Raw genomic sequence first — 17,044 nt, 5'->3', positions numbered from 1 at the left:
AAGCATGTACGATTCACAGACATACGAAAGGTGTTCAACACGACACGATCCGTGCGCAATTTGACTCGACCCTCACTGACTCGACCCTGAATTTCTTTAGCGTGGGCAACGATGAGCGGCCTTGACGGCGGTGACGTTTTGTGCGAGAAACAGTTCAGGGTCCAGCCTTTCAACCCTCCTTCTTCCAATACTTAGAGTCGCTTTCTTCTCGTCCCAAACCCACAACAGAAAGATGCCGCCAACACCCTTCCAACCGAGTCATCAGACACCTTTCAAGTCGACCTTGTCCTCGTCGCAGCAATCACGCGTTTACCACACACCCTTCGGAGCCGACGGACTAAGCGACGACGTTTCGATCTCGATCGCAGACATTGATCCGACGGAATGGACGTACCACGCCGAAGGTGGTAAGAACGTCCTCCTCTCGTACAAGCCTGCTAAAGGAGAGGCGGAAAAAGCCGGGCAAAGTCCTTTCGTGACGCCGACAAGCACGTTTGCCCTGCGCATCCCGAAGAGCTTGCCCTCAACTTCAGAGTCCAACGCGGTGGAAGAAGAAGAAGCAGAGCAGTTCACCCGCTTGATCGTCGAGCCGCTTCTCGGAGACCCTACTGTGCTACCAAGATGCATCAAGATCCCCATTGTATCGGCTAGAGACAGGGACATCATCGACACGCTCTCTGCTCGTATCGAAATGCAACGCCCAGCAGCTCGTCGTGCATCTCCAGCCCGAATTCGATCCGAAACGCTCTCCTGCATCTATGCCGTCGAGGACGTCACTGCACCCGTCCCGGTGTCCTCGTCTTCGCATCAGCAGGTGCTGTGTGTAGAAATCAAGCCGAAATGGGGCTTTCTCCCCCACATCGATTCGCTCCCTCCCAGCTCGCCCAATGTCGAGATCAAGGCCAAGTACTCACGCTATCGCATGCACAGGGTGGCAAAGCAGGCAGCCAGCACGGATCAGCTGACGAGAGAGCAGTTTGAGCGACTGTATGACCCGTTGGATCTATACAGCTCGGATCGAGCCAGGAAGGAAACGGCGGTCAAGGCGCTGTGGAACGATTGGAAAGAGACAAAGGGCAAGACGAACAATCTCAGGCTGTTTTGGAATGGCGCTGTTGTTAATCCGGCGGACCGTGTTGTGCTCACAGGAGTGGCTCAGTTTCTGGGTGCCGACGGCGATGGAGAGGAGCAATTGGTCGAAGCGCTCACACGATACGTAGTCGACGAGCTATCAAAGCCGCGCCTTGCAGCAAACGACGACGACCAAGAGAGCGTCCTCTCCCGCCTCTCACACCTCCAATCAACTCTCGACCCACTCGACGTCGAAGGCCTCGCCCACCTCTGGCTGTCGCGCACTCAATCACACATCCTCGGTCAAGCTGACCCCCACCTCGACCTCCCCTCAGCACTAACAGCCTGCCTCCCCGCTGCTCAGCTTTCTACCGTCCTCGCTGCATTCCTTTCCGTATCGTCGACACGAGCAGATGTGGCACTCGAAGACGCAGTGCAGGCGTTTCTCGTATCGGCGACATTCAAGGACTGCTCGCTTCTCTTGCGCTTTCGTCGCGGCGAGGCGGGTGTGGAGGGCAACACGAAGATTGTCGACCTGGACAGTAAGCCGTTCGGCAAGTTGGGCTCGATGCAGAACACGGACAACGAAGTGTGCGCCGCCTTTCTTGGGTGGTTGGCTCAGTGTGGGGGCTCACCGCCGGCTGCTTCGGTCGCCCCATGAGTTGCTGGTCAATGCTATCCGAGAATCGAGCAGAAGTTACGGTCTCCACTTTGAAAACATGTGTCGTGTTTGTTTCATCATCCTCGTGAACGTCTGTCTGCATTCTGAGCGGTGGGCAGCAGCCATCATCCCATAAGGCCTTTCTCTATTCGTAAACGCAAAAAGTCGCTAAGCAGCCTTCGACTCGTCACTCTCCCTTCTCGCCTGCTGCAAAAAGATCTGCTTCTCCCTCTCCATCGTCTCCTCGCTCGTACTTTCCACGCCAAAAAGGACAGCACACCTCGACATCAGCCACGACTTTCATCCATCTTACTAATTCGCAGGGAGGTGAGGAAATGGCGACTTACTATACACGCAAGCAATCGCTGAGTGCCTGCTTCTGATCCCTGCAGCCCCAGAGCATCGAGATGGTTCGGGTCTTGGAACACTCGACAAATGCCTCCATCTGCGCCTTGCACTCCTTGAGCGCCTTGGCTTTTTGCTGCTTCATGAGTGTCTCCGCATCGCGATTCGAGAGGATTCGCTGCTGCTGCTGTGGCGGCGATGCTGATGTTGACATTTTCGACGACTGTGTGTTTGCGCAGTTGAGTGTCGAAGGTGCGACGAAGGGAGTTGAGCGAGGGGTGGGATAGGGAGTCGAAGAAGAAGAAAGACACGCAAGAAGAACGGTCCGCTCGCCCAAAAAAGTTCCCGGTTGTGGAGGCGCTGCTCTCTCGCGCGTATGCTCACCCAAGCAAGCAAGCCTTTTCCTCCCTGTTCCCTCTCAGCTCAGTGACAGCGCTTCATCACATCTTATCAGCAATGCTCAATGCTCTCATCACTACCCTCAAGTCCATATCCAAGCAAGCCCTCTAGCGGCGAACACACCGCAGAACCAAGTGTTTTTTGGAGTCAATCCCTGAAATCATTGCATTTTCGAAAACAGAGGACGTGTTGGTTGTGTGTGGGGAGGGCATCATTGTACAGAAGAAAGGAGCGGGTTGCTTGACGCTGAACCCCTTTTGTGTTTGGCTAGCGAGCCAAAGTGAGAGAATAGGGTGAGCATCCATCTTTGAAGGGACAGATGCTACAATGCTGAGGTGAAGAGAGAGAAAAGGTTGCGAGATAGAAGAAGGGATTTTTTACACAGAGGCAAGGGGGGCGGGCTCCTTGAACTCAGTGTTGCGGGCCTTGACACCAGCGTCCTCGGCACCGGCGAGGGCGGCACCACCGTGCACCTCGAGGAGCTTGTTGAGGTCGTCCTTGGGTGCCTTGAGCACCTTGACCTTGCGCACGTACACGTCCTTGAGCGGGAAGATGCCCTGGGTGGCCTTCTCGACCTCGCGGCCAATGACCTCGGGGATCAGCTTGGCGACGAACTCGCGCAGGTCGCACGAGTTGGCCTCACGCTGCACAATCTCGAACATCTTTTGGCGGATGGCGCGGATGTGCGACGACTTGGCGTACGTGTTCTTCTTGACCTGGTTGGCACGCTTCTTGGTGAAGGCAATGACAAAGACGCGCAGCAGGTAACCGTCGGTGGTCTTGACGTCCTGGTGGGCCTCGATGAGCGACTGCCACTTGCGCACGAGCGAGCGCAGCTTGTCCGAGGTGAAGTCCATGCCGTAGAAGTTGGTGAGGCAGGTGCGGCCCTGGATGCCGTCGACCTTCAGCTTGAACTTACGGTAGGCCTGTTCGTCGTCCTTGTTCAGGTCAGCGAGCGAAGCCTCGACGATGCGGCCCTTGAGCGAGTCATCGGCGTTCTTGAGACCCTGCGATCGGTTGACGAAAGTCTTGCCGACGTTGCGGTTCTCGAAGAAGGTGGGAGCCTTGATGTCGTACCAGTCCTTGCGGGTGAAGGGGTCGACAGCCCTCTTCTTCTGACCCTTGCCCTTGGAGAGCTTCTTGTTCTTTCCGACAGCTGTGAAATGCGAAAGAGGATCGAGGTCAGTGACAATGTTCGGAACGCAACTGTTGGCGAGGAAAGCAAAGCGCAGAGGTTTTGCTGCGCTGCAAACGTATCGACTATGAAAGCATCCGCCCAATCCCATTCGCAAGCCAATTCGACTGCATCGACAACGAGAGCTGTAGCATCGGTGGGAAGTGTGACACTGAGAAGGGTGCACCAAATGTTGGAAGGTTGTGCGTCGGTGGAGTTGCGATACAGAACGATTGGTGTAGCGCCTTGTAGCGCTCATAGTATCTGACTAATGCCAAATCTGCTTGTCGTGATGCTTTTTCTCCTTCACTCTTCGCTCGAGCACGACGAGCAACAGCCAACTAGCCAGCAGAATCGAAGCAAAGAATGCGGCCACCGAGTCGAGAGTGGCGGTCTTGTCGGAGCCCATATTCAGCTGTGGTTCTGCCGTTGTTTACCTCTGCTACCCGACGCTGAGACTGGAATCTGGAGATTGCATTCGGTTGATGCCACTCGATCCAGAAGCGGCACCTGGCTGAACGTTTCGCCATGTCGTTCCGTGCGAGCCATGCAATCTCGTTCGATGCCATTACGGTGTATCCAGCAGATGACTATTCACGACACTAGGTTTGACTTCTACGATGCTGGTGATAGACATCCTTCTGATCTCTCGTTCTGGAATCCCACTGCGACTTGCTCGCCAAGCTGATGCTGAATGTTATGCGAGCTGCTGAAGTAGCGAACGGTCGTCGTCGTCGTCGCTAGGGAATCGCTGCACGAACAAAGCACAAAGGCGCGTACATTCCACATACATGGTATGGATCTGAATGGCGAAAGTCGGCGAAGGTGCTGATGTTGCTGCTGCTGCGTCGTGATGCTCTAGTCGTGTGTGGGATGCGATAGGATGGGCGATGTGCTGTTTGCAGTGACCACTTACCCATGATGAATCGATATGTCTTGAGGAAGGATGGATCAGTGAGAGAACGGACGATGTCTAGCTCGAATTCTTGTTGTCACCGGTCTGGTCTTGCTCGTTCGTTTGTCACTGGAACTGCCTCGACGAATCGCTGGCTGCTCTTCGAGTGCGTTGCAGCGGTCTTCCAGGTGAGGCAACCTGCCCAGTTTGAGTGCGCCCCCCTTGCGTCTTTAGAACTGGACAGAGTCAGTCCAGCCACTGCGCTCCGTCTGCTCCTCGAGAGGGCGTGGCCTGCTAGCTAGAGACTTGAAAATGAGCTCGATAAATTGAATGTGGATAGCTCGGCCGAGCTTTTTATGGTCACGTTTGAGGTTCTAGAATACAATATTTGATTTTGTATCAGTCACTTGTATTTTCGCCCCTGATCGTTCAAAAGAGTTGGCGAGCTGGCTAAGTGGAAGAAAAGGGCACAGCACCTCGCGAAGACAAGAGACTGCAGTTCGCGGAGGCTGGCTTGTAAGCCCCAGTTGGACTTGGCCGAAAGTCCAAGCCTTGAACGCTCTCGGATTGGGGAGTTCGCAGAGACGGGCTAGCCACGGGCATCGAGCAAGCAAGCGACTGCAATGCGCTGTTGCCTCGTGTATGTGGGTGACAGAGACCCAGCTGCTGTCCGATTCGAAATCACGCCGTCACAGAGAGCAAGGCGAGTCGCCCGCTGGTACTGACTTCGACTTTGGATCTTCTCGCCATTCCGATACCTTCCCCTCACCTGTCATCACCCGGTGTTTCATCCTCAAGGTAAGTTTTGGCAGCACCGCCAACGTCGTCTTCGCCACCATCGTCACTCGCAGTCGCCAGCAGTCGCAGCATCGTACGTACACCCGGTATTCAGCACCAGTACAAAAGAAACATCAGCGCCACCTCAGCATCTTGGCCCCATTTGCATATGAATGACCATCGCACATACATCAGCAGCAACCATGCAATCACCCGTGTGGGACCGGCATCATATTGCTGTTATCGTTGATCCGGGATCAGGACGTAGCCGTCGACAACTTGGCAAGGGAGGACACGAGGAATGGCTCGTAGCACCGTCTTTTGCGGGCACGATGGCATGTTGATGCGCAATGCTGTTGCTCTGCAACAGAGGTGTTGCATGTCAGTATCTCTTCATTGGAATTGCAATCGCAATCATACATCAATTACACTCATCGGATGATCCGCCAACAGAGCAATGGTGCTGTCTCAGCGGCACTTGGATCACTTGCTGTCGCAAGATCATTATTCGGACAGCACGAAATCCAAAGGCACATCGCCAGCAAATCCTTTGCAGCATCAGAGCAGATCCAATCACGGCCCTACATCTGCCATTCCTTCGCAGCACAGACGACACAACACTAGGTTCCAGTTCAAATCTCGCGCAAGCGCTCTTTGAAGTGCAACACCACGTTCCCCTCGCATTGCACGGCCATCGATACCTTTCGTCCGATTGCAGTGACGATGACGATGCGACTTGACATACTATGCGACAATGATCAGTTGGAGCTAACTCGCTCGCCCTGTTTTTGATCAACTACAGACTCCGTCCCTCACAGTCAACATGGCTTCCGTCCAGCAGAAGATCTTCCGCACGGCTAACGCCCCCACCGGCCCCGCCGACGAGGTCGAGACCGTTGTCGCCCAGGCCCTCATCGACCTTGAGGCCAACGTCTCTGAGCTCAAGGCCGAGCTCCGACCTCTCCAGATCTCGTGCGCCAAGGAGATCGAGGTCAAGGGCGGCAAGAAGGCTATCGTCATCTTCGTCCCCATGCCCCAGCTCAAGGCTTTCCACAAGATCCAGCAGCGGTAAGCATCCGATTCGAACAGTAGACGATCATACGCAGCCACAGCACGAACAGCAAACAGAAGAGCGAGGCGGTAAACCATGGATTCAGCAGGGCAGACATTCGTAGCTACAGGGAAAGCGAGGGAGAGACAGTCATTGCGGCAACAACCGTAGTTCGCACACCTCGGTCAACAGTCGCAGAAGGAGCGCCGATGGATCCGATGCATCTTCATGTGGGAGGGACAAAGATGATCTTTCGAAGGGTCGAAGATTATCTCCACAATTCTGCTATGCCGCACTCCGGCGCTATAGATACGACGAAAGAACCGGTTGCGTCCTTCGAGAAACGCCGTTCTATGATGCTCCGCTGCTGTAGGCAGCTATGATTCGTTGACTGCTTGTTTCCGCATCTCTCAGGCTGATTACTGATACTCTGCCCTCTTTTGTTTTTGACAGTCTCACCCGTGAGCTCGAGAAGAAGTTCTCGGACCGCCACGTTGTCTTCGTCGGCCAGCGCCGCATCCTCGGCAAGCCCAGCCGCAAGAACCGTCACCAGCAGCCCCGTCCTCACTCGCGCACCCTCACCGCCGTGCACGAGTCGATCCTCGAGGACCTCGTTTACCCCTCGGAGATCACTGGCAAGCGCACCCGTGTCGCCACGGACGGCAGCCGCCTGATCAAGTGCTTCCTCGACTCGAAGGACGCCACCTCGCTCGAGTACAAGCTGGACAGCTTCTCGTCGGTTTACAAGAAGCTCACTGGCCGTGACGTCAGCTTCATGTTCTCGTCGGACAACTAAGCGTCTTGGTCTTTGATTCACAGCATCTTGTTCCTCTTTAACCCCATCTTTGCGAGTCGCAGCATCCATTCGACCCGATTACACGTCACTACGCACACATACCTACCCATCATCACCCAAAATTGGTTCCAAGAGGCTTTCGCATTGCATCTCGATCGTGATCCTCTTTGGTCTAGTCATGTTCAGCCAAGTCGTCGCTTGGTTTGCTTGGTTAGCCTGACCCTTTGGCAACTGCTTGCCGGTCTCACCAGTCAGCAGGCTTGCTTTTCCTCCCCCAAACGTCCTGGCATTGGGACGTTGTTGTACTTGTTGTTCCCCCTCTTAACGCACATGCGCACACACAAGCGACGAAAAATCCAATCTTGCTTCTCTAGAATCTGACAGTCACAGCCACTATGGATGTGAACGAGATCGTTTGTGTTGCGGTCTCTGAGAACCACTCGTTACTCGTTAACAGAGAGAGAGAGAGAGAGAGAGAGAGAGAGAGAGAGAGAGAGAGAGAGAGAGAGAGAGAGAGAGAGTGTGTGTGTGTGTGTGTGTGTGTGTGTGTGTGTGTGTGTGTGTGTTCGGAGAGGATGAAGCTGTGGTGTCTTCAAGGTTGCAGTTGCAAAGGCTCGATTGTTCGGAGAACTGAACATATCCAACTATGTGTTTGCTCGGGGTCATTTCGAAGAGATCTTTAGTGCCAGTCTCTGTAACAGCAAGGCAGGAAATTGACTTTTGCATGAAATTTGAGAGTCAAAGTATGGGAAAGAGGCGTTCGGCAGACCCTTGGCTTTGCATTATCGTCGCCGGGCGCTCTTCGTAAAGTCACAAGCACCACTACCGCAATCACGACAGCTGCTCCTGCAGATCATCCGTCTCCCTGCACAATCACATGCGAGTCTAGTAGGATCATCCGACTGCGCCCCTTGAGGCATAGACTGTTGTTTGGCGCTTCGCTTGGCTCAACTAGACTCAGCTTAGCTAGTCGTCTACATCTCGACGCCCGGCGTGCGCATCGTGCTTGCACTTGACACCAACGCCACGCACAGCAGCTGAGCTCGGCGAGAGCCATGAGCGGCGCACATCCTCTCTGGCCGGACTATGCTCAGCAGCAGCAACAGCATTCGCAGGGTGCTAGGGGTTTCCGCTCGGCAGCTTTTCCCGGAACAGCAGCAACAAACGCATCTTCGGCTTCGACATCCGCTTCCATCTCTTCACCCTCTTCTTTGAGACGCATGGTTGCCAATTTCAGCTCGTCGCCGTCATCTCCCTCGTCGAGCAAATTCACGCGGACACCTTTGTCCACTGTGGCTGCTCAGGATGCATCGCTAGACCAGGCTGCCGAACGAGGGCCCATGCACTCGAGCATGGATCGCGCTCACCCACGATCAGCTGCACCGCTTGCCCCACGTACATCACCGACCTATCTGCACTCGTCCGCATCGGCACATGATATCAATGCAACTCCGCCCAGATCAGCTTCTGCTTCCACCTCGACCTGGTCGCTCTCCCCCGCTTCGGCCGCGCACCAGCAGCAGTTCAGACCACAGCTAAGAGATGAGCAGCATACATTGCGTTCCCCCTCTTCCACTGCCGCCATCCAATCCCTTCATCGGCTTCCGTCCTCTTCCTCCTACGATTCTTCCTCCGCTTCTTCTTCTCCTTCTTCCGCCGGCGCCCACGCAGCTTCTTCGTCGTCATCGTCGAGAGGAACGGATGCTACTGCACGCGAACATCGAGCTTTTCACCTCCAACAGCATTCCACAGACGCGTCTCGTTCGTCCTATACCCTATCGCAGCTGCCTCCGTCCACTTTCATCTCGAGCTCGACCAGCCGCGCCGATCTCCACCCACAGCCATCCTCGGCTCGCCCCTCGGCCTCCTCTTTCTCGCCGGAAGTGTCTCGTTCCCCCGCCCAAGCTCTCGATGCCGTCTCGTCTCCTCGTCCTCAGCAATCTGACATGAAGCTCAACAAGGCCGCGTTGGAGCCAACCTCTCCTTCTCTTCCTCCTCCTCCTTCCGCCTCTCGAAGCGGTGCAAGCTTTGCAAGACTCCGCTCTGAATCGGCCTCTACCTACACATCATCTCGCGCAGCGACAGCCGGCGACGCACAAGTGTCCCTCGGCGTACTCGTCTGGTGGCCTTCCACCTCCAAGAGCTCCTCTTCCACCTTGGCCCGCACGCCCCTCTTTCGCGATGCTGCCCACGTCAAGCAAAAGCTCTCGATGCGCCCCTCTGCTTCTAATAACAACCGCACCTCGGAGCCCGGCCACGACCCCATCTTTGAACGCGCCTCGTTTGGCTTTCGCAACGGCGGATCCTCCTGGCTGCGCGAGAAGCCCAGCAAAGCTCGCCTCAATTCGCCTTCTTCTTCCGTCGGTCTTCTGGGTCAGTGGAAACGCGCCACCCTCCTCGTGCGCGAAAACGGCAGCATCTCCATCTTTGGCGATGGAAATGCACTCACCCACACGCTCTTCTGCGGTGCCTTGTCCTCCTCTGATGTCCGCCGCGTCGACGATTCGCTCTTTGGCAGACCGCACGTGCTCTCGATCCAGCCCAGGCAAGCGCCTCCAAAGTCAGAAGTCTCGATCACCGCTCGCAAACAGGAGGCCGCCTCGCAACCAGAGCGGGCTCGCAGTTCCGAGCCCATATTCCTCGAATTCAAGAGTGAACAGCAGCTGCAGTACATTCGAGCACTGCTCCTCATCTACATCAAGCCCGAGATCTACGGCGCGCCCGCTACCTTGCATTCCGGCGGCACGCATCGTTTCTTCAGACAGCTTGATATTACCATTTCGGACGCCAAGAACATCATGCCCAGATGGCCCACAGAGCTTGGCGACTCGGGGCCCGAGTTTGCCGCTTCGCCTCCGAGCCCGTTCAACAGCCATGCACTCGCACATGGTCAGCAATCGGCCTCGCCCACAGCAACCTCTGCTGGCGGCGCTTCTACCGCGTCCAATGATCTCCCTCGTTCCCTCTCCCATCAGCTAGCTGCCTTGCGTTTTGAAGATCAAGACGACTCGCCAAATTCGGAACCGTTCACCGAAGACACCTTGTCAGGATCGTCACGCGCAAACTCGCGGCCCAACTCGAGACCGAGTTCACGTCTGCGCCACAATGCCAGGCCATCCGTCAGCAGCATTCGCACCCATCATGATCTCGACGATACTGTGGGCAGTGGCTCGAGTCGATCGGCATCGCGTCCTGCTTCGCACTACGACAATCAGTCTCTCGCCGGCGACGACGCCAGTTCGATCGGCGAGCCCGCTTCGGGTCCACTCAGCGGCCACTCTGGTGCACACCGTTTCGTCCCCATCCCTACCTCGTCGAGTGAGACCCCTTTCACTGTCTACTCCACTGTCGGGGGCGCTTCCAGCTACAACGCCGGGTTCAAAGCCGCAACGCAACAGCGACGGATCGAGGACAAGGATCGTTTCGAAAAGGCGCGCTTCGACCGGTACTGCCGCATTCGACTTGATGGTGAGCTCGTAGCTCGCACCAGCCTGTCCCACTCCAGCAGCAACGCCTTTGCCTTCGACAAGTTCAAGTTAGATGATGTTGGCGATGCCAAGTCGCTCGTCATCGAGGTGCTCCACCCTACACTCAAGACGGGCAGCTCCTTGTCCGGTTCGCCTTCGCAGGTGGCTAGCAAGTACATGATGTTGGGTATTGTCGAGATCCCAATCGAAACGTTACGCAGAAATGAAGAGGTCGAAGGTCGCTTTCCCATCTGGTCCATTTCGACCTTTCCCTCGCTGTCGCAGCAAGCCGTCGAAGAAGATGAAGCGAGGATCCCGACCAGCTTCCATCGTGGCGTCGTCGGCGAGTTCAACTTATCGATTCGCCTGCACGAGGGCGCCGTGATGCCGCTCAGCATGTACGACGAGGTCTTGCGCAGGATCCACGATGTCGATGCAGCTGAGGTGGTGCGACATTTGTCGACTTACATGCGCGAAGATCTCATCATCTCGCACCTCATCCGCGTCTATGCTGCTTCCGGCACCATTGCAGAGCGCATCTCGTCTCTCATCGAGATAGAGAGTGTCAACTGGGGAGAAAAGATGGAGCCCCAGCTGCTTTTCCGCGCCAACACGCTTCTCTCGCGGTCGGTCGACCACTTTCAGAGGCTGTTGGCGCTCTCGTGGTTGGACGATTGCCTTGGTCCGACGGTGCGCAAGATCTGCCACGACCCTTTGGCGCCGTCTCGCCCGGACACGGGTGCGTCCACTGGCAGCGCTGGCTCGGCAGTCGGGGACGAAAGCCAGTTTGATTTCAGCACATCGATGCGCTCGCCTCCGTTGCTTCCGTCGAATGCGCTGGATGCTATCCCCGACGGTCCCATGACGACCGACGCGCTGCAAAAACTGAGCGATAACATGTGGCAGAACATCTATCGCCATCGCCACAGCTGTCCGCCCGACCTGCGAGTGGTGCTCCACCAGATCCGACGCAAGGTCAACGAGCGCTATCGCAGCTCCAAATCGACGCGACCGGGCATTCAGGGTGTTGGCGCCTTTGTGTTTCTGCGGCTGTTCTGTGCCGCACTCAACGCCCCGCAGCTCTACGGCTTGACCCCATCTCAGCCCGGCCGAGGTGCTCAACGCAAGCTGTTGCTGCTCAGCAAAGTGCTGCTCGCGCTCGCCAGCAAGAAGACGGCGTTCGACAAGGAGAAGGATTGGGAGTTGGTGCCACTCAACGAGTTTCTGCGGACCTACTCTTCGGCCTACGATGACTACATCAGCGTCGTCTCGACCGAGCCGCCTACAGCGGCTTCTGTGCAGTTGTTGGGCGTGCGCATCGAAGGCGATGCTGATCTGCAGGCGGCAGCGCTACGCAGGCTGAGCTCGCTGTCTCCCTTGCATCGCGAGGCGGTCCCGAGAGCCCCCTACATGCTCGACCAGCCGCAGGCAATCGCCTCGTTTGTCTGCTTTGTCGCCGATGCAGCGCAAGAGCACGACCAAGCTCTGACTTCAGCCTGGACCGAGATGCAGCACGACGACGCGTTGGCCGCCTCCGCCGGGCCGAGTGCGACGAGTGCGAGCGAGAGCGATGGCGCACGCATCAAGCGCAAGGCGCACGAGTTGGTGCAGATCTGCTATCGCATTGAGGATGCGGCGGGCATGTGCATCGAACAAGCCGGCTATGACCCGCGTCCTATCCCCTGGGAGAGGTTGCAAACAAGTGCGATGCGTTGAACAGTTGCCTTGTGATAACGTCACTTGAATGCGTTGGTGGGCCCCTTGTTCTTTCAGTTGTACTGTAATTTTGGGGAATTGCACCCTCCAAAAGGTGGCAATAAATTGAGAGTGAGGTCAACTTGTCAAAGTCAACAACATGAGCAGTCGTAAGATGTTAGGTTGAGTACGCCAACGATTGCAATCCAGAAATGCCGTGGTGAGAACAAGAGCAGGCAGCAATGCGCGTTGAGCCGAAACAAAAAGGAACTGCAGCACCTAGGATTCCCGCGTGGTCCCCCACCGCAGTACTGACTAGGCGATACCTTGCTTAACTTCGCAGATCGGACGGGATGCGGTGCTTTCAAGGTTCTATGGCCGCAGATGATTTACAGCTGTCGACAAATGTACATGTTGCTCAGGCGCTCTTGCTGCCTCGTCGACTGTGCGAGGGAAATGGGGCGCGCAGCGTGTCTCGTGGTGTCAGGGTGTCGGGGTGTGTGGGTCAAGGGGAGTCTAGAAGCCGGCGGCCCAAGTGCCCACTTGCGTTTCAAAACACAGCCAGAAAAACCAAGTTGGAGAATGAGAGAGATTCTTGACAGCGGATCTGATGACCTCGAACCCCTCGAACCCGAACATAGGCCCCGCAGGCACAAAACACCCTTTTCCCTCGTGCCTCCCGCCCGCCTGCCCTTCACCTTGACGTTCCAAGGTGGAAGGACGGATGTTTAGGTGTTCTCTCTGGTTCGTGTTGGTCGCCGCCAAATTTGAAATCCTCGGTCAACGTGCGCTGTTCACGTTGTGGAGTGGTACTTATCTCACACTAGCTTGACTAGCCTGTCGTGTGTTGGCCGTTGGCCGAGACAACAGCGAACAGCCTCGTCCCCTACCCGAGGGCAGATGTTGCTTGGCGGTGTCGCCCCGGGGCCTCTCCTTAAAGCTTCAAGCTGTCTATCTGTCTGCCTTGTGTTGATCTGGTGGACGAGCCTAGCTGGCTGTAAGCGGATCGGCCTTTTGCGCTACATTTGCTCGTGCAGCTCAGTGTTGCAAGCTCTTGCTCCCCTTGCACTGCGTGGCAAAGCAATGGCCCCTCCAGTTGCTCAACCCTCATCCCACGTTTTCGGTTCTCTCATTGGAGCTTGCACTGCCCACCTGTGACTGTAGTACGAGGACTGATGAGATTGTTACTTAAACAGCAGAGCCCGCTTCCTCTGCCGTCCTTGTTGCGACCCCCTACACCACCACCATCTTACCCCAATTCGCTTCTTCATCATGGCGCCGCTCTCACGAGCCACCAGCAGTGGCGAGTCGTCCGATGAGAAAGGAGGAGCAGACATCGAACGAGCCGACGCTTCCACCTCCAAGAAGCTGCCACTCTCGCTCAGCTTTGGCGCCAACCTCCCAGCGGTGCGCTCTCGCACCACGCGCTTCGACGAGTCGACCAGACTCGAACGCACCCACTCGATCGCCGCCTCGCTCCGGGCACCATCGCGCATTGACCCGTCCGCCAAAGTCCCCGTCGAGTACCGCACGCTCTCGATCCAGCTCTCCCAGGGTGGACTCGCCGATGGCGATGCGAAACACAAGAGCGACAAACGCACGATCAAGGAGCTGAATGATCTCGACTGGCACAAAATTTCGGTCGACGAGGTGCTGGCGCGTACGGCTACGTCGGCGCATGCTGGTCTTGATACCGCGCAGATCGAGCGCAGGCTCAAGCAGCATGGTAAGAACGTCATGTCCAAGCCGAACAAACGGCTCGTTCGCAAAATCATTGGATACATCTTTGGTGGCTTCGGAACGCTGCTCATTGGCTGTTCCATCCTGGCATTCATTGCATGGAAGCCGTTGGGCAATCCGAACCCCCAAACGTCCAATTTGGCTTTAGCAGTGGTGCTGCTCGTCGTCGTCGTCATCCAAGCCGTCTTCAACGCCTGGCAAGACTTTTCCACATCCCGAATCATGGACTCGATCGCCGGCATGCTCCCCGATACCGTCACTGTCATCCGCAACGGCTCACACAACAACATCGAGGCTGCCGAGCTCGTGCAGGGCGACATTGTCGTTGTTTCGCTCGGCAACAAGATCGCGGCAGACCTGCGACTCATCTCGTGCTCCGAAGTCAAGTTTGATCGCAGCGTCACCACGGGAGAATCGGAACCACTGGCGGGAAGCGTCGATGCAACCGACGACAACTACTTGGAGACGCGCAACATCGCGCTTGCCGGCACGAGCTGTGTTTCGGGCTCGGCGATCGGTGTCGTCGTCTCCACGGGCGACAACACCGTGTTTGGTCGTATTGCTGCCATGACGAACCGGCCCAAGGCGGGGCTGACGACGCTCGAGAGGGAGGTGCGCTACTTTGTGCTGACCATCGCCGCGATTGCGGTTGCGCTTGCCGTCATCTGCGTCATCATCTGGGGCGCGTACTTGCGGCCAAAGCACCCGGAATTCATGTCCGTCTCGCAACTCCTCGTCAATATCGTCAGCATCCTCGTCGCTTTCCTGCCGGAAGGCATGCCCGTCGCCGTCACGCTCTCGCTCACCGTCATCGCAGCCAAGCTGTCCAAGGCCAAGATCCTGTGCAAACAGCTATCGACGTGCGAGACGCTTGGTGCGGTCTCGGTGCTCTGCTCGGACAAAACGGGCACGCTGACCTCGAACAACATGACGGCCACCAGCGTCGGCGTGCTTGGATTCGAAAGTACGCCGCCTGACGCAAGCAACCACGTCAACACGGGTGCTCCCGTGGGGCACGCTTTCCAGCAGCTCCAGTTTGTCAGTGCGGTCTGCAATGCTGCAGTGTTCGACGCTGCCACCGCGTCGCTGCCCGCAGGCGACCGGAAGATCTTCGGTGACGCCACGGACTCTGCCGTCCTGCGCATGGCTGAAGAGATCTGCTCGGTGCAAGAAACCAACAAGCCGTGGGACCAGGAGTACAGGCTCAACTTTAACAGCAAGAACAAGTTTATGCTCCAGCTCGTTAGCCTGCGGTCGGAGGTGGAAGCGGTGCAGGCACAGAAGTGCGTTGCTAGTGCAGTGTCGACGAAAGAAGCAACCGAATTCAGGCCGAGCGTGGATAAGATCTTGCTCGTCAAAGGTGGGCCGGATGTGCTGCTGAAGCGCGCGGCGTCGGCGTTGGATGCGTCGGGCGAGGTGGTGGCGCTGACGGACAAGGTGAGGGAGTCGATCGTGGCGATGCAGTCGCTGTGGAGTTCGCGTGGGCAGCGTGTCATCTTGCTAGCTCGCAGGATCGTCCGGGGCGGCCAGTTGGACGCCAGTATTGCCATCGAGGACGCCGTTCTCGCGCTCAACAGCGATCTCACCGTCGTGGGGTTGGTGGGCATCGTCGACCCTCCTCGGCCCGAAATACCCTCCGTGGTCGCCACATGCCGCGGAGCAGGCATCCGCTTCTTCATGGTCACAGGCGATTACTCGAAGACCGCCGAGGCCATCGCCCGCCAGTGTGGGATCATCACGAGCGAAAAAGTCTACACGGCCGAAACGCTGCATTCGCTCACCCTGCCCGTCTACGACACGCAAGCCGACAACCACGACCGGGCACATCACGCCCTCTCGCTCACGGGCGCCGACATCATGAAACTCTCCCCCGACGACTGGGAGCAGATCTGCCGCTTCGACGAGATTGTCTTCTCGCGCACCACGCCCGAAAACAAATTGCGCATCGTCAAAGAGTTCCAACAGCGCGGAGAATGTGTCGGCATGACCGGCGACGGTGTCAACGACGCCCCGAGCTTGAAGCAGGCCGATATTGGCATCGCCATGGGTGGCGGCTCGGCCGTAGCCATGGAAGCGGCCGACATGGTGCTCCTGGAAAGCTTCTCGGCTATCGTCGAAGCGCTGCTCTACGGCCGTCTCGTCTTTGTCAACCTCAAGAAGACCATCGGCTACCTGTTACCTGCCGGTTCGTTCGCCGAGCTCTGGGCGGTGCTGCTGTCGTTCTTCTTCGGACTGCCTCAGATTCTGAGCAACCTGCAGATGATCTTTGTGTGTATCGGTACGGATGGCGTTTCGTCACTGTGCCTGGTGCACGAGCAGCCGGAACTGGACCTGCTCAAGCGCAAGCCGCGCTCGACCAAAAAGGACCGACTGGCCGACTGGAGGCTGCTGCTTCATGCGTATGTGTTTGTGGGCATTCCGTTGACGCTGACCAGCTCGGCCATGGCGTTCTGGTACATGCAGCGTAACGGCGTTCCCTTCAGCGACATGTGGCTCAAGTACGGCGGCGGTACAGTGCAGAGCCTGCAGCCAGATCGGTTCAACGAGGTGCTGTACCGTGCCAATGCGGTGTACTTCTTCAACTTGGTCATTCAGCAGTGGTTCAACCTGCTCGGGTGGAGGACGCAGACTCGGTCGTTGTTCCAGCAGCTGCCGTTGGGGAGGAAGACGACGCAGAATCTCTACCTCTTCCCCGCCATGGCCGTATCGTTGCTGATCGCCGTCTTCTTCAGCTACGTACCGGCGTTCCAACACGTGTTCCTTACCAGGGGTGTTTCGGTCGAGCACTATTTCCTGCCAGTGGCGTTCGGCGTGGCGATGCTGCTGCTGGAAGAGGCGAGGAAGTTTGTCGTTCAGAAGTGGCCCCATTCGATTGTTGCCAAGGTTGCTTGGTAGACGAGCGGCTAGATTGTAGAAGAGATGTTTCCGCTAATCGACGGAGGACGCATATGAACCTCCGCATTTCTATTCTGG

At 56.9% G+C, this 17,044-nt stretch overlaps 6 protein-coding genes across 6 annotated transcripts; 4 read left to right on the top strand and 2 right to left on the bottom strand.

Annotated features, from left to right (window-relative positions):
- Nucleotides 1–232: 232 nt before the first annotated feature.
- EX895_002586 (uncharacterized protein) lies at nucleotides 233–1,732 on the top strand (the record flags this gene model as incomplete). Its single annotated transcript, XM_029883184.1, has 1 exon — nucleotides 233–1,732. The coding sequence occupies one exon, from the start codon at nucleotides 233–235 to the stop codon at nucleotides 1,730–1,732; it is 1,500 nt and encodes a 499-aa protein (XP_029740582.1).
- Nucleotides 1,733–1,900: 168 nt separating this feature from the next.
- On the bottom strand, nucleotides 1,901–2,291 carry EX895_002585 (uncharacterized protein; the record flags this gene model as incomplete). Its single annotated transcript, XM_029883183.1, has 2 exons — nucleotides 1,901–1,985; nucleotides 2,080–2,291. 2 exons carry the CDS (start codon nucleotides 2,289–2,291, stop codon nucleotides 1,901–1,903), a joined length of 297 nt encoding a protein of 98 aa, XP_029740581.1.
- A 562-nt stretch (nucleotides 2,292–2,853) lies between these two features.
- Nucleotides 2,854–4,570, bottom strand: EX895_002584 (uncharacterized protein; the record flags this gene model as incomplete). Its single annotated transcript, XM_029883182.1, has 2 exons — nucleotides 2,854–3,632; nucleotides 4,567–4,570. 2 exons carry the CDS (start codon nucleotides 4,568–4,570, stop codon nucleotides 2,854–2,856), a joined length of 783 nt encoding a protein of 260 aa, XP_029740580.1.
- Nucleotides 4,571–5,187: 617 nt separating this feature from the next.
- Nucleotides 5,188–7,169, top strand: EX895_002583 (uncharacterized protein; the record flags this gene model as incomplete). The annotated part of the gene is made up of 3 exons (XM_029883181.1): nucleotides 5,188–5,343; nucleotides 6,125–6,390; nucleotides 6,827–7,169. 3 exons carry the CDS (start codon nucleotides 5,188–5,190, stop codon nucleotides 7,167–7,169), a joined length of 765 nt encoding a protein of 254 aa, XP_029740579.1.
- A 1,055-nt stretch (nucleotides 7,170–8,224) lies between these two features.
- Nucleotides 8,225–12,352, top strand: EX895_002582 (uncharacterized protein; the record flags this gene model as incomplete). The annotated part of the gene is made up of 1 exon (XM_029883180.1): nucleotides 8,225–12,352. The coding sequence occupies one exon, from the start codon at nucleotides 8,225–8,227 to the stop codon at nucleotides 12,350–12,352; it is 4,128 nt and encodes a 1,375-aa protein (XP_029740578.1).
- A 1,251-nt stretch (nucleotides 12,353–13,603) lies between these two features.
- EX895_002581 (uncharacterized protein) lies at nucleotides 13,604–16,966 on the top strand (the record flags this gene model as incomplete). The annotated part of the gene is made up of 1 exon (XM_029883179.1): nucleotides 13,604–16,966. The coding sequence occupies one exon, from the start codon at nucleotides 13,604–13,606 to the stop codon at nucleotides 16,964–16,966; it is 3,363 nt and encodes a 1,120-aa protein (XP_029740577.1).
- Nucleotides 16,967–17,044: the final 78 nt, after the last annotated feature.

The sequence above is a fragment of the Sporisorium graminicola genome, chromosome SGRAM_15 (assembly GCF_005498985.1).
Source record: "Sporisorium graminicola strain CBS 10092 chromosome SGRAM_15, whole genome shotgun sequence".
Taxonomy (NCBI): Eukaryota; Fungi; Basidiomycota; class Ustilaginomycetes; order Ustilaginales; family Ustilaginaceae; genus Sporisorium; species Sporisorium graminicola.
Note: the sequence above shows the minus strand (reverse complement) of the source record. Positions and strands in the feature narration are given on the sequence as shown.